Source organism: Amblyomma mixtum, chromosome 9, assembly GCF_055824585.1.
Source record: "Amblyomma mixtum isolate Tamu chromosome 9, ASM5582458v1, whole genome shotgun sequence".
In the NCBI taxonomy this organism is placed as follows: Eukaryota; Metazoa; Arthropoda; class Arachnida; order Ixodida; family Ixodidae; genus Amblyomma; species Amblyomma mixtum.
In genome coordinates, this window is record NC_143020.1 from 63,215,201 (window position 1) to 63,241,207 (window position 26,007).

Here is a 26,007-nt window from a genome sequence, read left to right on the forward strand (position 1 = left end):
AAGCAAAATTTCCCAACTTTTATTTCTGCATGCAGATGACTCCTACACTCCAGAAAAACTGACACTGCCTGACACTTCAGTGAGTATAGTTCATATATCAGAGAAAACAACTTTCCATAATATCGAAGGCACATATCACCATCCTTCACCACAGTTCAGTAAACTAAAGCTTCCGTATCCTACAAACTGCTCTTTGAAAAACAGCCTTCAGGAAAGCATATATGGAGAAGTAGTGCACATTCTAACCTGGAGAGTTCTGCCATGAAAGTACACCATGTTTATGGTCCCCGGAGCTCGAACCTGCATGTGAAACCCAGATTGTATTCATTAAGACAAAAGATTGCGAGTGCAAAAGCTCACATGGTGTTACCTGCACGAGGCGGTAAATATGGAATACACGCTTGTAAAACAGCTTTTTCAGATTATGTATATTCAGTAGGGCGAGCCTGAAAAGAAATGAGTTCTAAAGCAAAATTTCCCAACTTTTCATTCTGCATGCAGATGACTCCTGCACTCCAGAAAAACTGACACTGCCTGAAAATTTATAAACCTACTGGAACCGAGCCAATGGCCATTATTGCACTGAAGAACTTGCACAATTTCTGGTTTCATGCGAAGGACATTTCAAGTCTACCGATGAAGACTTATGAACCAACGAGTCTCAGTCATGCTTAATGACACAAAACATTGTTAGAGCCATTATTATTCTATTAAAATTTTTATAGCCATTAATTACACTGTGCACAGGAAAAAGGATTCAGAGCATGACTACTGGTAAAAAAGCCCAGGTTACTGCACCACCCACGAATGTAGCCAATATGCCCAACATGATGTACCGCGTCCACCATCTCTAAGAGTTCCATTAACCAAGTCCATGCGTAAAAGGGGCCAGCACAACCTCGGCTTGCAGAGTGCGAATACTCAAGCCAGTTACAAGCACCGGACGCCACCAGGCTCGTTCGAAAGAGCATCATCCAAAAGAAAAAGAAAGAAAAAGAAAGTGTACAAAAAATCCTGTTTTCAGTGCCCAACATTGTAGGTTGGGGCAACAACAAAGTATTTCAAAGAAACGATGAAGCAGCACAAAGCTGATGTCAAAATGAGAGAAGTGCAGTGGCCCAGCACTGCGAGGCATGTGACCACAGGATAGTAACGCAATCAACGTGTGCTGGAAACCAAGCCAAATACGCGCACAAGGCTGCTGCTTCAGCCGTGGCGCGTTCAGCAGATGCTGGGAAATATTAATCGCTCCCTTGGAAACGTTTGCCCACCCTAGATCTGCAGTTTAGGCTCAGTGACCTTGTGATTAACTACATGTGGGCTTAAAAGACAGGCTAGCTGCTACTCGCCCGCTGCCACAACTTGATGAAGAAACCGAGCAAGGTTGCGAAATACCGTGTTTTTATGCAAAAACTTGGTTGGCGTTCATTTCTCTCTCAAATTTGCATCCCAAATCAGACAGACCTCAGCCGAACACTTTCATTTTAATCGCTTAGCTATGATTAAACGAGATGCCGTATATCAGTAGCTTCGATGCTTGCTTGCTTGCTTGGACGCATAGAACCGAGCCTAAAGTCACTAACCGAGCGTTGTGAGCACACCTCCGGTGGTCTGGCCGCGCCTAAGCTGAGGAGAGCGATGCATGTTTGAGCCTCTATAAACGTTCCGCAGGGGCCAAGTGAGCATGTTTCTACTTTCAGAAGGGGCATTTCATGGCAAGGGTGACATGCATCCCATACGCGAGAAAATCAAAGGAACTTTGTAATCGATCAGCCATGCCTTTTTGACAGAAATCTCTAGAGATCACATTAAGGACAAGCTCTGCATGCAGCCACTCTGAGGAAAGTGTTTCGAGCAGGGTACGCTTGCTTTGGTCGGCTTGAATTCTCCCGCGCCACAGCAGCCAGCTTAAGATCTTGTGGGAAACAGTGGGAGAAAACATAGACACGGCTGTAGTTGTTCTTGGACATGAATGCAGAGCGGTACCTCGTGTTGAACCCGATGCTCAAGGTCGGCTGACACGCTTTGTACGTCGCAACACCCGCAACACGAAGAAGAACGCACGCAGTACGAGTAACAACGCTCGTTCAGGTGCGCCGAAGTATCCCCGACTCCTCAACGTGACGTTACATTGGCCGACATGGACGAGGTTTCCCTCTCAGCTAGCGTGGGATATTTAAGCATCGCGCTTTCAATTGGCGACTGCACCATTGTTTTAGCTAAAATCAAAGAAGTAACTTCACAGACGTGATCAGCAATGACAATACTTCAAAACCCTAGAAGGTTAGCTGATGCGAAAACCGCCTCAGTATCACTTTAAGGTGACCAGCTTTTCTAACACCATGGATGACACGGCAGAAGTCCATCCCTGGGAACATGGTGATGAGGTGAGCTCATCAGAACCAACGAGCTAAGATCTGATGACGACAGTGATGAAATTTCATGATGCAAAGGCAGGTTTGGTCAGAGAGCACCGTGGGACAAGACAGTTTCGTCAACACTAGGGGAAGTCTGATACCCATCTCCAGGCATTCCATTCAGCAGAAGCTAGGGGGAAAGCTTGCGTATTGTACCCCTGGTGGGTACCCAGTGGCACAGGGAATCCAACCCAGCACATCGTACATGCGGGATGCACGCCCCAATGACTAGGCCACTGTTGCAGGGAGAGTGAATGTGGCGAGAAACAGCGAGTAAAGGTGCAACGTGTGATCAGTTGTTGCAATATTTTGAGCATAAATCACAGCAGCACTATACTTGTGGACATTTTATGATGCAAGGCAAGCAGTCAGGCAAGACTAATAAAGAACACTGGGGGTCAGTAAATCCAGTAAAACTGCTGCGGCCTAAAGCAACAATGTATAGAATCACTAGAGAACGCAGCTTAAAAATAAGCAGAAGCCAATTTTTTAGATGGCTTCGCATTATAATAAAACACTTTTCCCCTTAAAGACAAATAGAAGCCTCTACTACCATCATGAAATGAAATACCATCATGAAATGAAATCCATAATCTATGAATTCCAGGTGCGCATATACATATTCAATATTGTTAGAAAACTAAAATAAACATTTGCACAGCGCACTCCATACAGCCAAATGTAACCTGCTTTAAAAAAGGCCTCAAAACGGAATGGAATATGCCAGAATGCAGACTAAATGAACACAGCAATGGATATAGTTTGGACAGAGTCAATAATGCCATGTGCATAGACGAAATGAGGTCAGTCACTTGTGACCAATGACAAAGAAACAAAGTGTACTCTTCAGCGAATACAAATGGACGCCCAAAAACCAGTAAATATCAGCAAACACAATAGGGTATAAAATTCACCACACGATACAGCACAGGTATTGGAAAGCTACAGTCTTCACACAGCGCCAACCAGGAGACGAAGAACGAAGTGCTGGAGTCACACTGAATGATGTAAGCAAGCATTCGCAGATTCGAGGCCACACAGCACAAGAATCAGGATAAAGATTGATGTGGCAGACACAGAGGCATGAAAGGCTAAAAGTTTCAATGCATGCAATTTTCATCCTAGATGCTTCTGCTTTGATGGAAAAATGAAATATTGAATATAATGAAAAAATCAATTCATCCACATAACAGAACGCTCACACGAGTACCAGCATAACTTCATTTCGTGCTTTCATGCGATGTCATACATGCAGTTTTTCACAATGACCATCACCTCAGACGTGATCTTGCTTTCAACGCTGGATAAAAGGATGGGGTCTGATTCACCCCATTTTGCACCAAAAATAAAGGCATCATTCTAGTCATTAGTATTTTCAAATGAGCATAATATTTCGGAACCAATGAGCCTCCTTCAATAAAGGTGCGGACCAGTTTTTTTTTTTTTTCCCATTCTCTGCGTCACAAAGTTACTTTATGAAGTGAGATGCGATGTCCTGCTGACACCTGCACAGACACTTTCTTACAAAACTATGCAACATAATCCTGAATGTTGTAACTGCCCTAAAACATGCGCCAATTTGACCCATGGTATTCTGGAATGCCCCACGGGCATTCAGCCTGAGTGACCAAGAACTAATGTGATTCTATGATTACTACTAATAGCCCACGACAAGAGTACACACGTTGCAAGCTTAAGTTGATTTATGTATCTGGTCAGGAGTTCTGTTAGTACCACCACTGTAATGGGAATCTCACCGAGAGCTTTATTTAAAATGTTCAACCACTGCACCCCAGCGAGTGCTGTTATACGACTCTTTAGCTAAGAAGAAGAAAAGAACTTGGTGCCTATTTTTATTTCCGTTAACCCCTCCTTCACTCTCGATTCCAAGCCAACTGACATTCCTGTGAAAATAATTACAATAGTTTCAAAATGAGTTCAAAAAATAAATTTTTGTTTTGAGGGCGGTCCCCATTTTCCTTATCCCTGTAATTCAATCCCTGTAATTCAAGCAAAATAATTTACAACACTTCCATCTCACTTTGTACATAGACACAATGCATTGAGATCATTTCACATGCAATTTTCGAGGTTATGAGCATCAAGCAATGGAGTCATGCAAGGTTGTCAGGTGTGGTATTGAAGGTTTCTTCCTCTCGAATCTTGTACGCACTGGCTTGTCAGTAACTGCCTGCAATAAAGGAGAAAAAACAAGCATCACAATAAAACAAACACAAATGCCACAAGCAGCGGGGTCCTTGTGCTTTTAAGCAAATGGCAATGCACAAGGAAGCGAGAATGCACAAAATCCATGTCCGACTACACATTCGGTTGTTTTCTTCCTCCTGCAGGCACAAAATGTGAAAGGATATCGACAGGGATAAAGATCTGCGAGGGCAACCTACTGTAAACTGGGAGTACAAATTTATGAAACTGGCTAGTTGGTTTATGGGGGTTTAACTTAACACTGCTCCTCATGCCTGCAATTCGAAACAATGAGTAGTAGAGTAAGGAGAAGTCTCCAAGGCCATAACTGCATTGTTTACATGCTTTGTGCATTGAATACGTGTAATTCAGTCCTAGATCAACGGACTGAGCCATGAGGAGACTCACTTAGGCTCATATTCAGATGATTATCTGAGTGGTGAACGAGTCAGTCCGGACTGAAATTCAGATTGCGACCCAAGTCATGAGTGATTCCGGGCTCAGGCTCATATTATGATTCGTGTTTTCACAACAATAGTGGATGCTTCAATTTTTATGCCTTCTTGTCTACTGACAGCAGAGTGGGCGAATGATTTACTGCTGCTACCAAGGGTACTCGAGGGCGAGGCAACCTGGCGACGTCTGTGAGAGACCGAACAAGGGGATTCCGCGGAAGCTGGGAAGACGGCATTTTGTCCCATATTCACATTGGTAACTTTATGCGGGTCCAGTAATGAGCCGGTGGCTTTGTCCGAGTCTCTCCATGCAGCTGCCGAGTTCCTCTATGCTGTTGAGAGTGCATATTACCACAATGACTTGCAATCATTATATCATTTGTGAAACATACACAAGCTATCAAATTCTGGCATAAAGGTGAAATAGCAGTTATCTGCATTAACCTTAAAAATGTAGCCTAGAAAACTTGGAAAATCGAACTGAAGACATCAGAGTAGGAACCTAATCCAAAGAGTGTCAGACCAAGAACATGCTTTCATAACCAATGCAGACGTGGTCCTAGGGATTCCTAATCCCCCTCTCGGGAACTAGAGAGTGTTCGGCCTATATGAATTCAGCGACGTTTCAGGACTGTTTCTTGACTCAGCCATTCTGCGGAAGGGAAGAGGCCTCCTCGCTCCCACTGCTTCCCTGTGTTGCTTGTAGCACTGTTCGCATCATTCGATGCCGACCGGGGAGACCCAGGACGAATGTCGGAGGGGGGGGGGCAGGAACTCCTGTGATTAACGCCCCTGCATATTTCACAGGTCAGGAGCGTCAAGCTATAGGTCGGCACAGGCTGGCAGCGGCTCCGCTGGAACCTTGTTCCCCTCGCTACTAGTGGTCTTCCAAAGCCTGCAAAACCGAGCACGCACAAAAAAAGGCACAGCACACGCACACACAGACTTTAAAAAAAAACTACAAAACACACCCCATCCGAAAGCACACGCCTTATTAAGTTTCATAAATTAACACTAATTACAGCTTTGCAGCCTATTGCGCCGACTTCCCTGCAGATGCAAGCGTTGAAGTAGCAGGCTTAAGGGAATAACTCCAGCACGTTTCACTGAAGCGTATTTGTCTATATTGTGGTTACACACTTCTGCGGCTTTAATGCTACCGGTACAGGCGCTAATAAGCCCGAATCTTTCGTGACTGCGCGGTGACATCTCGGAACGCGCGCACAAAAACAGACCATGTCTTTTTATTTACTTTATTTATTTATGAAATACTGCCAACTGCCTCTTGGCAGTCAAAGCAGGAGTGGATATATTGTTCTTGAACAATTGCTAAGGTGAGTTTAACAGCGGCAAAGAAAGAAAACATGCTATTGACAATCAGCCACCAAGCAATGTGCACAATCAAAAAACACACAAAAAAAGAAAGAAGGAATACACTTTGAAAGGCGGACGGCAAAGCAAGAAGCGTTGTAAAGAAATACTTGCTGCATCATAGATAAGGTGACACGGCCGTAACATAAGATTCAACTGAGGGCATGTCAGCTACTTCATAGGGTAAGGCGTTCCACTCGGCTGTGGTTCGAGGTTGTGGTCTTCACAAGCGCACGCTGCATAAGTGGCGTTCACCGGGTCACAAAAAGTTATCCTTGCTCTGTAGGCACATAGATTTCCTTCTGTAAAGCTTCGTCTACTCACAGACTGAAAACACGCAGCATGCCAGCAGCGTGCCAAATAAATGTCAGTTGTTAGTTCAGCGCTGTGTCGTCCGTTTCTTTCTCTGCTCTCTTCTTTGGCTTTTGGCCTTGCGCTGCTTCAAATCAAACAAATCAAACACAAAATCGAATATGTAAAGTAACAGATTTAGGAACATGCACAAACGGCAACACAGATATTGTTCTGTCGTAACCAAGGTCGTAACCTTCCTCCATGGTCGTAACACAGCGTACGTTTTTGGATTGGATTGGACATGGATTGGACGGATGGATGGATGGATGGATGATAATGGCTTTACCCTTTGTACCGGGCGGTAGCTTTCGCTACCTAGCCTATACTTCCCCCATTGTTAATTTAATTTTCTTTTCCCTTTCGCTCTTACAATATCTAATCTGTCTATCCTTTTACCCTCGAAATTCACGCCTCCCTTGATTTCCGCCACCAATCCTCCAACCTCCCCTTCGTCAATGTCACGCTTTTCCCATCCACTCGCCCGTCCTCCCCAGTAAATCCCAGCGCTATCTCTATGGTCGTTGCTGTCCCCTCTGGGAGGGCTGGGCGGAGTTCTGCGCACCTCAGAACCAAGTGTTCTATGGTATCCGTTTCCGTTTTACATGCAGAGCACAAAATATCCACTTCTTCAAATTTGGACCTATACGTTTTTGTTCTCAGAGTCCCTGTCCTAGCCTCAAAAAGCAGTGAACTGCCCCGCGAATTATCGAATAATCGCTCTTTTTTGATGTCCTGTTTTCGTGTCCTATATATGCCTAGCGCCGATTTTTCCTGCATTCTTTCTTTCCACATCTTTCTTTCCGACTCCTTTACCTCCACTTTCACGTTAGTCTTTTGTTGCGTCCCATCCCTCACCCGTAAATACTTCGTTCTTAGCTTTCGGGTTCTATTAGTCCATTTTGTGTTAATACTTTTCATGTACAGATACTTGTACACCTTTTTTGCCCACCTTGTTTCCTCCCTTTGAGTTAGTCTCTGATCATATTTCAGTTTGCTGATGGCCTCCCGAACCTCGAAGGACGCCCAACCCATATCTCCCTGGACCCCCTCATTCGGAGTGTTCCCATGGGCTCCCAAGGCTAGCCTTCCTACACTTCTTTGCCTGACCTCTAGCCCTGACTGTACTTCTGATTTCATGCACAGGACTGCATTTCCAAATGTGAGGGCCGGTACCATGATTCCCTTCCATACCCCTCTAACCACCTCATACCTATTATAGTTCCATAGTGCTCTATGCTTCATAATGTCTGAATTCCTTTTTCCTTTGTCCTTCAGAATCCTCTCATGCTCTTCCAGATATTTTTTTTCCTTCACTTAGCCATACACCTAGGTACTTATACGTACTCACATGGTCTATCATAGTAGTGTCTTGTATTTCTAGTGGGTCCCCCTTCTCATCATTATAGACCATTATCCCTGACTTCTCTCTACTGAACTGGAGTCCTAGCTTGTTGCCCTCCTCACCACAGATTTTAACTAGTTCCTGCAGCTTATCTCGCTTGTCTGCTAGTAGAACAATGTCATCCGCATACATTAGTCCAGCCAACACTTGGTTTACCCTCTGACCATCCTGCATATAACTCACGTCAACTCCTACCCTACACTGTGCGATGGTTGATACCATAGAGTTTCTTACTATTACCAACCGCGATGACATTTAAATAAAACAAAAAACATAATAAAACCATGAAGAGAACCTGAGTTAAGTATTAATGACGCAGAAAATTTTGATTTGTGCTCAAGGTATAAGTGATCAGAAAAGAGTCGAAATAACGCAAGCGTTATTTTTAAAATGACGTCACGTCTGGTGTTTTTTTTTTTTTTTTGTTGAAGTCATGGTTGAGTTGGTTGAGTCGAGCCGATCATTGCTTGCAGTAGCGGTGCAGTGAACTAGACACTGTAGTAGCGGTACTAGCGGCACACTCTAGTCCCTCCCTGGCCGGTCTGGCCGTTGAGTAGAACGTACTGTGAGCTATTTCTCTGTTCTTTCTGTCTTTCGGTATGCACATTCGGCATTTCGTTGTCAATTTGCTTGTGCCCGGATGTTTTGTGTTAGCAGATCACCGAGGACTAGCACTGAGCCCGCTTGCCCGGCAATGGGAGGCTCATCTGTTTTATCCTGCTGCTGCTCAAAAGCTCAGTGCAGCTCGACAGAAAAGAATACGCTCTGAGTATGTTTTTATCCCTTTTGCCAGCCCAGCCCAGCGTAACTCTTGGTCATGTAAAACACGCGTGATTACCAGCTTTGCGAGCGGCCGAGAAAAAGGCGGTAAACTTTTGACAACAGTCCAGTTGAACTAACCGTTTATGCTATGAGTTTTGTACGTGGTCCGATTTGTCGTGCTCCGCTGCTAGGAAGGTGTGTAGAGCACTGACTTAATGGTTCATTTTACAATTCTGTTGCTGTGAATCCATAAGAGCCGCTTTCCGAAGCGGGTGCACTAATTGCGGCGAGGTAAGCGATTACGCTTTGGTGTCTGCAGCGCGTAAACATGTTCTTCTTTTAAATTTATTTTCATTTCAGAAAACAGCACTTTAAAAACCGAAATGCAGTTTACTCGTATGCACGGACCTTCCCGATTCCTGCTTCGAGTCCGGCGTTCGCTTGCTGGCGCAGAGGCTGAACAAATGGGGGGATAAAATGCGGAATCAGCAGAGGCTTTAAGGCGCCACAAGGTGAGTTCTCCATCCGTGAATTTTAAAACTAGTGCTGTGCCACCTGCACTGAGCATCGGTTTTACACGGGGAAGGTGCTTGGACCCGGGTGGCTAACTAGCATGGAGCACCTCAGGCAACTGGAAAAGCAAGCTCCTTTTTAAGGAGTGAACATTGTGGACAAGGTGCTTGATGTCCTTTGATTTTTTGGAAGCTTGTGAGGTGCATAAAGCTTATCAGGCGCTGTTGCAGTGTGTGACAGGTAATTGTGGTAATGATGATTATGTGGCTATTTGCTATGCATCGGGTGGGCGACAGTTTTTCGCTCTAGTCGTCAGAAAGAAAGAAAAGAAACAAAGAAAACTTGGAAATATTCACTGTTAAGCAGGCTTATAGGCGTCAGCCCCCCCCCCCCCCCCCCCCCCCCCCGAAATTTTTTCGAACTGTCACTGTGTATGGCTGCTCAGCTGTCAACTTGGGCATGACAAAGTTGTAAGCTCAGCCAGAAACACCTGTGCTGTTTGTGCTCTGGGCAGGAGTGAGGCCTTAAGTGAGGCCACTGCACTATGTTCTTGTTGTACATTTGGCTTTAGTGGTGCTCCAACTTCCTCCTTCCCCCACCTTTGCTAGGACCCTGCCGTGGTGGCTCAGTGGTTATGGCGCTCGGCTGCTGACCCGAAAGACGTGGCTTCGATCCCGGCCGCGGCGGCTGAATTTCGATGGAGATGAAATTCTAGAGGCCCGTGTGCTGTGCGGTGTCAGTGCACGTTAAAGAACCCCAGGTGCTCGAAATTTTCGGAGCCCTTCACTACGGCGTCCCTCATAGCCTGAGTTGCTTCGGGACGTTAAACCCTGACATACCAAACATACCATACCACCTTTGCTAGGAATGTCGCCATGGGACTGAGAGAAAGTTGTGTGACGTAATTAGAGCAGTGGCATGGCCATAAAATTCATCCGAACAGTACCGCGTAAGAGTTGTGTGTTGGACTGGTACCGCGGTAAGAACTCAGGCGAGTTGTGAGTGGGCCACTGTGGAGAATGATGGTACAGCAGCGGTAAACATGCCACCAATGGTGGAATTCGAAGGCAAACTTTGATGTCTCCGTTACCATTGGTGTCAAGGTTATCTGTGAGGCCATCAGGGGCAGCACCTGTTCTGAATGCATCGCGTAGCAGTAGGTCAGAACTTCAATTTTTAGTTGGGTCATGGGCCTCACTGCTGGAGGTTTACCAATCGGTTCAGATTTAACCTTTAGACGCATCAAATTCAGCAACCTTACTACTTATAAGTACAGTAAAACCTCGTTAAGGCATACCTCGTGGCACTACTGAAAAACTGTGTGCAAAGCGGCAATATCCCCAAACTGAAAACACCCTGTATATGTCCACTTACCTGGTAAAAGGTAATACCTGAGGCATTGTAAAAAATGTGCATGCGAAACCTTTTAATCGCATAGCTACTAGTGCAGCCTTGAAGGTGGTTTGGGCAGGGTATGTAATGCGAAGGCTATGTTACCAGCTGGTCCTTAAGGGTGCTTAAGAGAGGGCGAGCATAGCAGGGGGTGGCAGAATGTTAGGTGGGTGGATGAGATTAAGCAGATTGCTGGGATACGGCGGCCACAGCTGGCAAAGGGCTTCTTGTGAAAGGCCTTTGCCCTGCAGTGGGTGCTATCAGGCTGATGATGATGCCAACAACGTCATCCTGCTGCAGAGCATCTGCAAAGAGCCCTTTCACACAGGCGGTGGCCCTGGTGGGTGTCAGTACTGAAAGCTTCGCCCTGATGTGAGACACACTGCAGCTTATTTCGTTTGGGAAGCACGCTATCCATGACAACGTTGGTAATATGACAACACAGTGAGGTGGGGCTGGACCACAGTAGCGCAGATCAGCTGGCAACGCAGCAATGGTAGGTGCGGCACTTGGAGGAAAACTCAAATCTGCTGCAGAGAGGCCAAGTCATGTGACAGCAATAAGCAGTAGCAATAAGCAGTAGGTGTCGCATTCTTTGGTCCTAGGCGCCTATTCATCGTTCCAGGCTGCTGGCTCAAGAACGTGCTCACAGGTGTGCACCTTGGCCCACAAGCAGAGTGACAGTGGACCCATGTCGGCCAGAACTTCTGTGCCAAATAAAGTATTCCTACCAACATGTCTTGTCAGTGATTAACGAAGTGCATGAATAGATTGTGACAACTTCTTTGGCCCTATAGAAAAGCCGTGTTACAAAACATTGGGTTTTTTGAGACCATACCCAGCCAACACATTGTTTCCTGTGCAGAGCTTTGTATTTCCTTCCTGTTCATGCCCTTGCAGCATAAAATGCTGCACAAAGTTAATGAGGAAAAGAAATTTCACGAACAAGTTGCTCTCAGACCACTGCTAAAAGGGTGCTGAAGCCGAGTGAAAATGTAAATCAGGTAATGAACAGGATGTTTGTGAGCACTGCACATGTCTACTTTTTAATGCATATGAGGGGCCAATTTCAATTTTTTTTCAGGTAGGTAGCGCCTTTTCTAATTGCACCATCCCTTGGTGTGGGATGCTTCTACATATACTGCCACCTCATTCAGCATTTGAGTGCTGACAGTGCTCGGGAAGCTCTTGCTGAATATTGTAATCTGTGCGCTTTGAATTGAATGGTCTTTGTAGGTATTCCAAAAAGGCGAGGCAACCGACCTAGTACTACTGGGATTCCAACCCACTGCAAACGAGGCGGATTCCCTAGCACTTGGCTCTCGCTGGCAGTTTGTGAAATTGGCATCACCCTAGACTGCATTCTAAAAGAGCGTAAAGAAAACAGTTTTCCACGCTAATTCATGCCACGCAGCATGACATGGAAATCATCATGTGGCTAGTTTATCAGTTGCCTTGAAAGTTCTAGATGTCTGCCAATTTCTATATGGTAGCTTCAGCCCGTTGCACTGGCAAACTGCATTTCTCCTGAACGCACTTCTGAAGCGAACGCTTCACTACGGCACCTCGGGCTTTCTTTGCGGTGTTTGCGGTTTTGCACCTTCAAGCGATTGAGAGCTCAAACCATAGTGGACTCATGGTGTGTTGCCTTGGTGCTACACCAAGGTGGCCGTGAGGTGAAACAAAAAAAAATTACTGGTGGTTTAGCTTTGTGGTTCACGCAAGAGCTTCATTGCACATAATTACATGTAGTAAATTACCTGCGGTTTAACTGCTGCTCAATCTGGTCAGAGAGCAAAAGCTGTGGTGTATCGGGCAACTAGACGTGGCTTGCCGTCTAACTCTTGAGTGCATTGCACACACTGGATAGTCGGTGCACCCATCATGGTGGGAGTTAAATGGTTGATCGCGAGAGGTTGCTCACCCAACCACCAAGTCTCACTTCTTCACTGACCATTGGAGTGCCTTCATCGGAATATCCACAACCAAGGAATCAGTGTGTCTCCCCTAAGCCTAACCATGACTCTCGTCATTGCTTCAACCACAAGCAGCACTCTTGGCGTAGCCAGGGGAATGAAGCATTTGCTTACACGCCAGGCTTCACCAAAGATAAACCATCAGCAATTTTTTGAGTAGGAATTGGGTTTATCCTGGTTTTCATGATGTATGCTTCAGCTGCACAAACTGGGTAATGTCGAGCTTTACCTGTTCAACAAAAGGCCCTTAATGATGTTAGATAAATTTGACAGTCTTCTCTTACTGTTTCTGACCAATCTTTCCTCAAGCAAAACAGTGGCTGATTCAATTCGCATCACCTGATGATGTCAGATTAATTTTTGTCTTGTTCTGACATTTCTAAGCTGCTAAGGTCCATTAGTGCCAGCGACGGTTTGTACTCTCAAAATTGGTCTGGTCAGGACCGGTCAAAGTCACTTATTTCAGTGCGATAAAACTGCCGGTAGTATAAGCGCATGCAACGGCCGTACAGCTTAGCTGTCCTCACCGATGATGAAGCATGGCAGTGCAGCGTGCTGCACGCGGCCATCGTGCTTTCGGAGACCCTCTGGCCGATAGTCTATGAAAGGCCATTACATGCACGCGTTGCCTGGTGTGGGTTTCGGCCTTTTTGGCTGCTTCAGTGCAGTTTTTTTCTCTGCTGTCCTGTGTTTAATTTTATCTACAATAAGTGCTTCTCAACTAATGCAATATTTTATGTAACATTTTCTGCGTCTTTTATAGAAATTTTGCTGCAAGGAACTTTCTAGAACGCAAGCCATTGCTTTCTCTTGACATCAAGCTATACAATAAGGGTACAATTCTCGTCCTGCCTGTCATACAAGTTAAGTTATAGGATTTTGAAGTTCACACTTCAGAAACAGGAATACGTATTTCTCTTCCCGTTCACGAAGGAAGAGGCAACTTAAAAACATTGTAGTTTCTACAATAATCAGGATAATTTTACTTTTTTTGCAAAGCTTAATGTCAAGAGAATCGAACAGCATGCATTCTAGCAAGTTCTGTACACAAAGATTTCTTGAAAGCTCTCGGCAAAAAAGTTACATAAAGTGTACAAGAGGTTTTTTTCCACAAAAAATTAAATTACATATTTGGAATCAGTACCCAAGACAACATCTTCCACGAAGATTCCATAATCATTTCTTTATGAGCATAAATTTTTTTTAAGACCACTTCCCCCCAAAACCAAAGGAAGAGCCATCACTCCTGTTGAGCCATCACATCACCTGCCGGTGCATACTCGTGACTATGCACTCCCTCTGATGCATTCAACTCATTGTGGTTTCGAAGCACAAATTTTTTCTGCTGCGACATCCAGTCTTTCTCAGATCTTTTGAAGATTAACTGGAAGTTTCCCATACCTCCCCTATCAGTCTTTTCTCTCTATTTGATGCCACTAAAGTGTTGAAAGCAACATTTGCAGGATGGATGCTCCTCCTGAAACAACACGTATCGCTGGCTTGGTAGTGGGAAGCGTCTTGGGTTCCTTCTTTTCTTCCACTCTTCTTTTACGATCGTTCTTCAGGCACAAGCTGACAGCAGCAAGTCTTGGGCTGTAACACTGGCCTAAGCTCACAGCATAGGCTGCATTCATACCCCTACTTCTCAACATTCTGCTTTTCCCATTCACTCTCCCATACAGTTATGCACCTAAAGGAATAAAATTGCGCAAAGGGGTTGAAGAAGAAAAACGCAAGAGGCGTGAGGACAGGACAGCGCGCAATCTTCCGACTAGTTTTTATTTCCGAGACACCAGCTGCTAATATACCAAAGATTCAATTATCAGGGGGATGACAGGCAAACCGATGTGCACTCAACCAGCAAAAAAACACCAACTGCCAAGCAAGGCGGAACACCGCCCCTATCTCATTACAGCAAACCAAACCAAAAGAGATACCTTAGGAAAAAAAAAACGCTGCGCATATAAGCAGCGGTTTATATAAGCAGCTGGTGTCTCGGAAATAAAAAATAGTCTGAAGTTTGTCCTCACGCCTCTTGCGTTTTTCTTCTTCAACCCTTTTGCGCAAATTTATTCCTTTAATTGCTGTTATGAACCAACTCGCCCAGACGAAAGTGCTTAGTGATGCATCACAGCCACTTTTTTTTTTTGAAGTGGAGCCTTCGTCATCAGGAGGCTCGTAGGTTTAGCCATGCGTAAAGGGGATGTGCGTAGACTGACAAACCAGTGCCCAGTGGTTCCTGGAGCCCAAGCGGAGGCAGACAGGCCCTTTCACTGTCTGTTTACTCCAGCCAGTTTGAACTGTCCAATAGGGGCTGTTATGAGGCTCTTCTCTGTACTTTGCGCTCAGAAGAGAGGGTAAAAGAATAAATTTAGCGCGTCGGAAGGTACGCTCCTAGCCTGGAGCTTGTACGGCCATAGGTCTACGAAGAAAACGGCAGTGTTTAGAGCCACTCTGCTGCAATGGTGGCTTCAGTGTGGCTTCATGGAAACAAGGCGACTGGTATAATTGCTGACAAACGTTTTCTCTTCAATTTTGTGAACTGAACTACATCCACAGCACAACAAAAGTCTCTCTCGCTCACGCCCAATACACCCTGTTCTCTTCCAGACAGATCGAGCAACCTCATCCCAAAAAACTTCCTAATCTCATCTGGTAATCCAACTCATTACCATCCAATACTGTGTTTGGCTTCTTTCAAGATACGGCCCGTTTGCAGTACGGGACAAAAACTTGGAGAAGCTTCTGAAAAAACACTACCTGTGTTTGCGGTATTCTTTACTGCTGGAATCCATAAATTAGTGCTATCAGTTAGTGCTGCTACGAGTGCTGTCATCTGTAAGTGATAGCAGTTCTTCCCTGGAATGAAGGCAATACGATGTCTAAGGATGCTCGAAGTATAACAGTAAAAAAGAAAAGCGAACGGCAGCTTTTTGAAGAACTGCACAGCTTTTGAATTTTAATGCACAATATGTCAAGCAAGAGAGTTTTACAAAGAGCCAGAATGTATTCAACATTTTTTAATGGAAGCTGCCTTAAAATACTACTCATGTGCACTATGAAATTTAACACAATGGAGCCAAATTACGAGGTTTACAATACGTTACAAGATTACAGCGTTTTTCATACGCACTAACAACAGCACTTTTTGTTTCAGCAGCCACGAAACTTGCAGCGTGTTATCATGAACACGTGTAAATGGAGAAGGCTTTTTTCAAGAAACACCAAAGCACCACACAAGCTAGCACAGTGTGAAATGGTCACAAACAGCTGATATTCTCACAATCAAAAAAGAATAAAAATGTTGTGGACTCAATGATCCACAAATATTATAACATTTATATCCGGCAGAGCCAGTGCTCCGAGTTATGGTAAAGCAGACGTTAGTGAACCCTTTTGTTAGTCCCCGTTCTAAACAACAGAGAACTCTTCAAACCACCAAACTAACCTAAGACACATCACTTTGAGGCTGGACACCTGCTTGTCCTCACTCATTCCTGCCACTAACACTGCTGGAATAAACACACAAAGATTTACACAAGAACATGTTTTCTTCGGTTGTCATACAAACATTTATAGGTTCAGTGATATAAATGACTGAATTTATACTGATTGTCACAAAAATTAGCTCATTCAGGCTTAAGGATTAAAAATAATTATTGTGTGCACTTTTACTCCACAACATTTCTTGACTGAGGCAGGCTGACAACTGCCAGCAGCGATAAACATTGGATATCAAGTTTTTGAAAGGCACTCTCCAACAAGAAGTGATGACATACACGTATGACAGTGAGTTCATTTCCATCCATGCAAGTTTACGAGCATGGCAGGCTCACTCTCTGTGTTCAGGAAAGACTGAGTGACTGTGCATGTGTTGCCTAATGGAACAAATGTTCCAGAAGAGGGCAAATACGGGCTGGTTGGTACATGTTTTACGAATTGGAAAAACAGCGCAATCAAAGACGAGACACAAGAGAAGGACAAAACACCAGCGCTGGTGTTTTGTCCTTCTCTTGTGTCTCGTCTTTGATTGCGCTGTTTTTCCAATTCGTAGAACAAATGTTCTTTTCTGAAAACTGCGTTAGAGTGAACAAAACTTACTAATGAAATTTTGATGAGGTCAGCTACCAATGCCTTTCATAGGGTACAGAGCTAGAATCTCGTTAGCATGCATAAAAAGTGGCAGCTAGCAAAACATATCGACTAAGAGCATCACGGACCACTACTATTTTTTATGAAAGGCCATCTCGTGGAGGTTCAAATTTCGCCTATCACTGAATGTCCCTTGGCACACCTTTTTGTCGCCTTTTTGTGGGATCTAGTATGGTTTGTAAGATGTGACTGTGTCGCAAAAGCCATGGGGCACAGCTGGCACGGAAAAGGCTTTTCACCCGTATGGGTACGGATGTGTCTCACCAGGTGACTTCTCTGTACAAAGCTTTTTCCACAGTGGTCGCAACGGCAAGGACGTTCACCAGTGTGTATGCGCTGGTGTACGTCCAGCTGGGTCTTTTTTGCAAAGCCGCTACCACAATGGTCACAAAGGTAAGGACGTTCGCCTGTGTGAGTGCGCCGGTGTGCCTCCAGATGGGCCTTCTGTGGAAAGCTGCTATCACAGTGGTCACAATGGTAACGTCGCTCGCCAGTGTGAGTGCGCTTGTGTGTCCTCAGACTGGACTTATATGCAAAGCTGTTCCCACAATCGTCACAGTGGTAAGGGCGGTCGCCAGAGTGGACTCTGAGATGCACCACTAGTTGGCATCTCTTTTTGAATACCTTGCTGCAGTGGGTGCATTTGTGAACCTTATTTCCTGTGGGAACACCCCGGTGGTTACCCATGCCAGAAGGAGTAGATTCCAAGCAGTCGTCCTCAGGGTGCCTTTCACTGGTTGAATCTTGCAGAGGAGGTGCGCCATGGTCGCTCTGTGTGACGACTGAACCTGCATTGCACAGGCAGAAGACTTCAAATGAAATGCATGAACCAACCATCCACAGTTCACTAGGAATTAGGAAGAAAAGTTGAATGCAGAGGACATCAAAAGCTGCGGATCTCTATCAAATGTTTTAATCAATAGATCTGCAACAGAGTACGCAGGCCTGAAATGAGATGTCTCTACAGTCAAGATGTCTTTACAGTCACAGGTGGGCTTCACAGCAAAACAAGTGGCAGTTGGCTATGCTTAGCACAATGCCATTTCCTTTTGTTTTATTTTCTGCTCAGACAGTAGGAGGAAAACGCTAAATGCTAAAAGCCATACGAGGCCTTGGTCTCTTGTACAATTTCTTGCAGCAATGAATAGAACTCACATCGGTCATAGTTCAGTGAGTATAGTTCACATATCACAGAAAACAACTTTCCAGAATATCGATGGCACATATCACCATCCTTCACCACAGTTCAGTAAACTAAAGCTTCCGTATCCTACAAACTGCTCTTTGAAAAACAGCCTTCAGGAAAGCATATATGGAGAAGGGCAGATTCTAACCTGGTAAGTTCTGCCATGAAAGTACACCATGTTTGTGGTCCCCGGAGCTCGAACCTGCATGTGAAACCCAGATTGTATTCATTAGGACAAAAGATTACGAGTGCAAAAGCTCACATGGTGTTACCTGCACGAGGCGGTAAATATGGAAGACACACTCGTAAAACAGCTTTTTCAGATTACGTATATTCAATAGGGACAGCCTGAAAAGAAGAGAGTTCTAAAGCAAAACTTCTCAACTCTTAATTCTGCGTGCAGACGACTCCTACACTCCAGAAAAACTGACACTGCCTGAAAATTTATAAACCTACTGGAACCGAGCCAATGGCCATTATTGCACTGAAGAACTTGCACAATTTCTGGTTTCATGCGAAGGACATTTCAAGTCTACCGATGAAGACTTATGAACCAACGAGTCTCAGTCATGCTTAATGACACAAAACATTGTTAGAGCCATTATTATTCTATTAAAATTTTTATAGCCATTAATTACACTGTGCACAGGAAAAAGGATTCAGAGCATGACTACTGGTAAAAAAGCCCAGGTTACAGCACCCACCCACGAATGTAGCCAATATGCCCAACATCATGTACCGCGTCCACCATCTCCAGGAGTTCCATTAACCAAGTCCATGCGTAAAAGGGGCCAGCACAACCTCGGCTCGTATTCTCGAAAACGAAGGGGTGCGAACAATACTCAAGCCAGTTACAACCACCGGACGCCACCAGGCTCGTTCGAAAGAGCGTCATCCAAAACAAAAGGCCCAAGGTCAAAGCTCGAGCAGAGTACGCTTGCTTTGGTCGGGTTGAATTCTCCCTCGTCACAGCAGCGAGCTCCTGCGCTGCAAGGTTAAGATCTTGTGGGAAACAGTGGGGGAAGACACAGACACGGCCGTAGTTGTTCGTGGACACAAACGCAGAGCAGTAGCCCGTGTTGAACGCGATGCTCAAGGTCGGCTGACACGCTTTGCACGTTGCAACACCCGCAATACCAAGAACGACGCATGCAGCACGAGAAACAACGCTCGTTCAGGTGCGCCGAAGTATCGCCGACTCCTCAACGTGACGTTACATTGGCCGACATGGACGAGGTTTCCCTCTCAGCTAGCGCGGGATATTTAAGCTTTAGCTAAAATCCCGCAACTTCACAGACTTCACAAGTAACTTCACAGACGTGATCAGCAATGACAACACTTCAAAACCCTAGAAGGTTAGCTGATGCGAAAACTGCCTCAGTATCCCTTTAAGGTGACCAGCTTTTCTAACACCATGGATGACACGGCAGAAGTCCATCCCTGGTAACATGGTGATGAGGTGAGCTCATCGGAACCAACGAGCTAAGAGCTGATGACGACAGTGATGAAATTTCATGATGCAAAGGCAGGTTTGGTCAGAGAGCACTGTGGGACAAGACACTTTCGTCAACACTAGGGGAAGTCTGATACCCATCTCCAGGCATTCCATTCAGCAGAAGGTAGGGGGGAAGCTTGCGTATTGTACCACTGGTGGGTACCCAGTGGCACAGGGAATCCAACCCAGCACATCGTACATGCGAGATGCACGCTCCAAAGATTAGGCCACCGTTGCAGGGAGAGTGAATATGGCGAGAAACAGAGAGAAAAAGTGCGACTTGTCATCAGTTGTTGCAATATTTTGAGCATAAATCACACCAGCACTATACTTGTTGACATTTTATGATGCAAGGCAACCAGTCAGGCAACACTAATAAAGAACACTGGGGGGTCAGTAAATCCGGTAAAACTGGTGCGGCCTTGAGCAACAATGTATAGCATCACTAGAGCACGCAGCTTAAAAATAAGCAGAAGCCAATTTTTTAGATGGCTTTGCATTATAATAAAACACTTTTCACCTTAAAGACAAATAGAAGCCTGTACTACCATCATGAAATGAAATCCATACGCTATGAATTCCAGGTGTGCAGATACACATTCAATATTGTTAGAAAACTAAAATAAACATTTGCACAGCACACTCCATACAGCCAAATGTAACCTACTTTTAAAAAGGCCTCAAAACGAAATGGAAGATGCCAGAATGCAGACTAAATGAACACAGCAATAGATATAGTTTGGACAGAGTCACTAATGCTATGTGCACAGACGAAATGAGGTCACTCACTTGTGACCAACGACAAGAAAACAAAGTGTACTCTTCAGCAACACCAAAAGGTCGCCCAAAAACCAGTAAACATTGGCAAGTACAATAGAATATAAAATTCACCACACGATACAGCACAGGTATTGGAAAGCTACAGTCTTCACACAGCGTCATCCAGGAGACAAAGAACGAAGTGCTGAAGTCACACTGAATGATTTAAGCAAGCATTCGCAGATTACGGGCCATACAGCACAAGAATCAGGATAAAGATTGATGTGGCAGACACAGAGGCACGAAAGGCTAAAAGTTCCAATGCATGCAATGTTCATCCTTGATGCTTCTGCTTAGATTGAAAAATGAAAAAATATTGAATATAATGAAAAAATCAATTCATCCACATAACAGAATGCTCACACGAGTACCTGCATAACTGCATTTCGTGCTTTCATGCCATGTCCCACATGCAGTTTTTCACAATGACCATCGCCTCAGACGTGATGTTGCTTTGATCTCTGGATAACAGAATGGGGTCTGATTCACCCCATTTTGCACCAAATATAAAGGCATCATTCTCTGCCATTAGTATTTTCGAATGAGCATAATATTTTGGAACCAATGGGCCTCCTTCAATAAAGGTGCAGACCAGATTTTTTTTTTCCATTCTCTGCGTCACAAAGTTACTTGACGAAGTGACACGCGATCTCCTGCTGACACCTGCGCAGACTTCCTTGCAAAACTATGCAACATATCCTGAATGTTGTAACTGCCCTAAAACATGCGCCAATTTGACCCATTGTATTCTGGAATGCCCTACGGCCATTCAGCCTCTGACTGACCAACAACTAATGTGATTCTATGATTACTACTAATTGCCCATGATAAGAGTACACACGTTGCAGGCTTAACTTGACTTATGTATCCGGTCAGGTGTTCTGTTAGGACCACCACTGTAATGGGAATCTCACCGAGAGCTTTATTTAAAATGTTCAACCACTGCACACCAGCGAGTGCTGTTATACGACTCTTTAGCTAAGAAGAAGAAAAGAACTTGGTGCCTATTTTTATTCCCGTTAACCACTCCTTCACTCTCGATTCCAAGCTTACTGACATTTCTGTGAAAATAATTATGATAGTTTCAAAATGAGTTCAAATAATAAATTTTTGTTTTGAGGGAGGTGCCCATTTTCCTTATTTTAAATCCCTGTAATTCAAGCAAAATAATTTACACTTCCATCTCACTTTGTACATAGACACAATGCATTGAGATGATTCCACATGCAATTTTCGAGGTTATGAACATCAAGCAATGGAGTCATGCAAGGTTGTCGGTTGTGGTACTGATGGTTTCTTCCTCTCGAATCTTGTACCATTGGCTTGTCAGTAACGGCCTGCAATGTAACGGAGAAAAAAACAAGCATCACAATAAAACAAACACAAATGCCACAAGCAGCAGGGTCTTAGTGCTTTTAAGCAAATGGCAAAGCACAAGGACTGAGTCATGGACTGATCAATGGACTGAGTCATGAGTAGACTAACTTAAGCTCATATTCAGATGATTATCCGAGTGGTGAACGAGTCAGTCCGGACTGAAATTCAGATTGCGACCCAAGTCATGAGTGATTCCGGGCTCAGGCTCATATTATGATTCGTGTTTTCACAACAATGATGGATGCTTCAATTTTTATGCCTTCTTGTCTACTGACAGCAGAGTGGACGAATGATTTACGGCTCCGACCAAGGGTACTTGAGGGCGAGGCAGGCTGGCAACGTCTGCCAGTGACAGAACAAGGGGATTCTGCGGAAGCTAGGAAGACGGCATTTTGTCCCATTCACATTGCTAACTTTATGCGGGTGCAGTAATGAGCCGGCAGCTTTGTCCGAGTCTCTCCATGCTGCTGCCGAGTTCCTCCATGCTGTCGAGAGTGCATATCACCACAATGACTTGCAATCACTATATCATTTGTGAAACGTACATAAGCTATCAAATTCTGGCATAAAGGTGAAATAGCAGTTATCTGCATTAACCTTAATAATGTAGCCTAGGAAACTTGGAAAATCGAACTGAAGACATCAGAGTAGGAACCTAATCCAAAGAGTGTCAGACCAAGAAGATGCATTCATAACCAATGCGGACGTGTTCCTAGGGGTTCCTAATCCCCCTCTCAGGAACTGGAGAGTGTTCGGCCTTTATAAATCTACCAGTGCTGTTTGAAGCGGGCTCTCTCCTTATTTGAAAGCATTATTTTATATTTCTTACTGCTGTACGAAATCTCCGCACAATGTAAGTAAAGCTAGGTCCGTAACAGTGCACTCATAGTGCGTTCGGACGCTAAGCATCCTAGTGCTCTTGTGACAGGAATGGGTTACGCTTGTGCTAAATGTTTTTTTTTTTTAAATTTTTCTCTTGGAAGTGTTTCCTCATGAGCGAGAAAAAGAAAGGATGGCATGCAGCGATCTTTTAATAGCCAGATTTTTCCGGTTGCGTTCAGCTTGAGTAGGAACTAGTCTGTGATACTGGTTCGTGCAGACCTGGAGCGCAGAGTATAATGTTATCTTTTGTAGCTTTCCTCGAATCTAAAGCCTGCTTTGAGCCATTTAAGCATCCAAATACAATACAGCAGTTATGCTATTTCATCAGCATTTAACCAGCATTGCTTTCTCATTCCACAAGCACAGCATCCATGCTGCTTTATTTTTTACTCAGAGAAGGCGTGGACCAGAGATGTTGGACTTGGAAGGGACATTCCCAATTTTTTAATTGGACAAGCAGTTTTAAGAGACTGAAAATGACAGTGGCTGATACTGCTCAGTGGTACACTTATTTCCCTTTTTTGAATAAAGATGGCCAGCTGATACGAAGCAGTTTTACGTATTCTGTCAAGTGGTATCCATCAGCGCCTGTCTTGCGCCCTGGTAAAACATTCGCCAAGTTCGAAGAAGAGAAAAACCCCTAAGAAACCTTCGAGGGTTTGCGCGGTACCGAGCCACGAACACGCAGGCGCGTCTACCCGTTCACATCTATCTCAATCACAGACTGACTCAATGCCAGAAAAGCAGAGGCTTGAAGTAAAAGTAAGAGCAATCACATGCAGTCATGGTATGTCCTTTGACTGCTGGCAGACTGTAATTGATCGACTTGACGACGCCAAATATTTTTCCTTGACTGATTTAAAGAGCAGGAACTAGAAGATAGAGGTTGATGGACATGAACAGCAAAAACATGCCTTCGTCACTCCCGATGCCCTATATGATTTTAAGTTGTTGCTTTCGGTCTCTGTTCAACGCCGCCGACCTTTCAGCGAATTTCAGCGACGTTCCAGGACTGTTTCTTGACTCAGCCATTCTGAGGAAGGCAAGAGGCCTCCTCGCTCCCACTGCTTCCCTGTGTTGCAAGTACTGCTCGTATCATTCAATGCCGACCGAGGAGACCCAGGACGAATGTCGAAGGGAGGGGGGGGGGGGGGGGGGGGGCAGGAACCCCTGTTCCCTCCAGCGATTTACGCCACTGCATATTTCACAGGACAGGAGCATCAGCTATAGGTCGGCACAGGCTGGCAGCGGTTCCGCTGGCTACTGGTGCTCCTCCAATGCCTGCGAAACCGAAAACACACAAAAAAGGCACAGCACACGCACACCCACAAAAAAAAAAAATCTACAAAACACACCCCATCCGAAAACACAGCTGAAAACACACGCCATATTAAGTTTCATAAATTAACGCTAATTACAGCTTTGCAGCTGCAAGCGTTGAAGTAGCAGGCTTAAACTCCAGCAGGTTACACTGCAGCATATTTGTCTACATTGTGGTTACGCACTTCTGCGGCTTTAATGTTACTGGTACAGGTGCTAATAAGCCCGAATTGTTGTTGTTGTTGTAACCTACGACAGAATGGCACATACCCGAATCTTTCGTGACTGCGCGGCGACATTTCGGATCACACGCACAAAAACGGACCATGTCTTCACACGCGCACGCTGCAAAAGTGACGTTCATCGGGTCACAAAAAGTTATCCTTGCTCTGTAGGCCCATAGATTTCCTTCTGCAAAGCTTCGTCTACTCACAGACTGAAAAACACACAAAATCGAATATGTAAAGCAACAGATTTAGGAGCACACACAACCGGCAACACAGCTATGGCACGGCCGCTCAATAGAGGCGCACTTGGTGCGGCCCGCCGCGTCGCGCCTCAATGGCTGGGGAAGCGCGTATTGGGAGAAGTTCAAGTTTCCGCCGTTATTCTCCGCGGGGGCGCCACCTCTCCGTGACAAGTCGCCGCTGGCACAGACGGCCAGACGACGCGGAAGGAGTGCGCTGGCGGTGTTGGCGTGTGTTTTCGCTGTAACTGCTCTGCATGACCGCGTGGTTCTGCTAGTTCTGCGTGCTTATCATCGGTGCCTGTGTCGACAGCGTCCTAAGCGCATGCGACACCATGCCACGCAACTGCTGCGTGCCGCTGTGCACCACAAATGAAAGAAAAGATCCGAAGATCGGTTACCATGAGTTCCCGCAGAAGCAGCAAGCTATGCAACATGGTGGTTTCAGCCCTTCATCCCTATTTTGAGCAATGTCCGGAGTTGATTTGCGAGAGAGAAGACCGCAGTCACATCGAGGACATCTGCAAAGCCTTTCTAACTAAACTAATGCGACCACTGCTGACCAGTTGGGCAGAAAACATCAATCTTACGGTGGAAAAAATCATACTTGCACATAAACCGCTTTCGAGGAAAGTTTTTCGCTTGTAAAATAGGCTTGAATTCCTTCGGTACATCACGTGGCTTCAAAATAAAACGCAAAACATTGGCCGAGCCTGCTGGAGTCTGGTTTAACTGGCTGTCTTGTGTTGTTTCTTTTGCAACTGTTTGTGTCAGCAGTATATTTACGAGGGTAATCCCAAAAGTAAGGTCTCCAAAGGGCTGCGACCGCAGGGAAACTATATGCGTGGCTGCTCTGCTATGTTCATTGTTCCCCGTCTTCCAAAGAAGCCATGACTCAGCGCGAAAGGACTGTCAATCTTGGCCCGGCAACCATTAGAAATGGAGCTCCCGTTTGTCGCTACCGCCAGGAGCGAAGTTCACGCAAATGGCGTTCAACCAATCGAAAATTATCGTCACTTGACGGAAGTGTACGGAGAGTCTTGCATTGGATGTTAAAAACTTGCGCAAGTGGTGTAGGGAGTTCGCAGCTGGTAGCACTGGAATTCACGACGAAGAAGCGGAAGACTGACAATTTCTGATGAGACAGACGCCAAGGTCGAAGAAATGATGCGGCAAGATCGGAGGATCACACTCGACGAACTCTGCATTTTGGTTCCTGGCGTTTCTAGAAGCACTATTCATAGGAGTTCGACAGCAAAGTTTAAATATCGGGAGGTGTGCGCAAGGCGGGTTGCGCGAATGCTCACAGACGACCATCAACGGCAACGCGTTGACTCCTCCCGCGAATTTCTTCCGCGTTCTGGAGATGAAAAGGAGACCTTTTTTGGATTCTTTTGTTACGGGTGATGAAACCTAGACATTACACTTCACGCCTGAGACCAAGCAAGAATCACGTGAGTGGC

General features: G+C 45.1%; 2 protein-coding genes across 2 annotated transcripts in view; both read right to left on the bottom strand.

Annotated features, from left to right (window-relative positions):
- The window catches only part of LOC149329343 (uncharacterized), a 32,918-nt gene extending 23,058 nt beyond the window's left edge, over positions 1–9,860 (bottom strand). Inside the window, exon 1 of the mRNA XM_089559229.1 lies at positions 247–9,860. Within this exon, the coding sequence (XP_089415355.1) occupies positions 247–328 (82 nt within the window). The 5' untranslated portion in view covers positions 329–9,860. The remainder of the gene's footprint in view (positions 1–246) is intronic.
- Positions 9,861–16,874: 7,014 nt separating this feature from the next.
- Positions 16,875–25,305, bottom strand: LOC149329345 (uncharacterized). The gene is made up of 3 exons (XM_089561923.1): positions 24,349–25,305; positions 18,334–18,387; positions 16,875–17,787 (listed from the first exon to the last, which is right to left on the bottom strand). The coding sequence occupies exons 1-3, from the start codon at positions 24,440–24,442 to the stop codon at positions 17,105–17,107; spliced, it is 831 nt and encodes a 276-aa protein (XP_089418049.1). The 5' UTR covers positions 24,443–25,305; the 3' UTR covers positions 16,875–17,104.
- Between the last annotated feature and the right edge of the window lie 702 nt (positions 25,306–26,007).

What these genes read in the sequence shown, in the direction of transcription:
- LOC149329345 (XM_089561923.1), bottom strand. Translation starts at nt 24,442, where the DNA reads ATGAACGTCACTTTTGCAGCGTGCGCGTGTGAAGACATGGTCCGTTTT. An exon ending in CGCAGTCACGAAAGATTCGG is followed by an intron (nt 18,388 to 24,348) that starts GTATGTGCCATT and finishes TTTCACATGCAG; the next exon opens with GTTCGAGCTCCGGGGACCAC. An exon ending in TTCATGGCAGAACTTACCAG is followed by an intron (nt 17,788 to 18,333) that starts GTTAGAATCTGC and finishes TGTGCAATGCAG; the next exon opens with GTTCAGTCGTCACACAGAGC.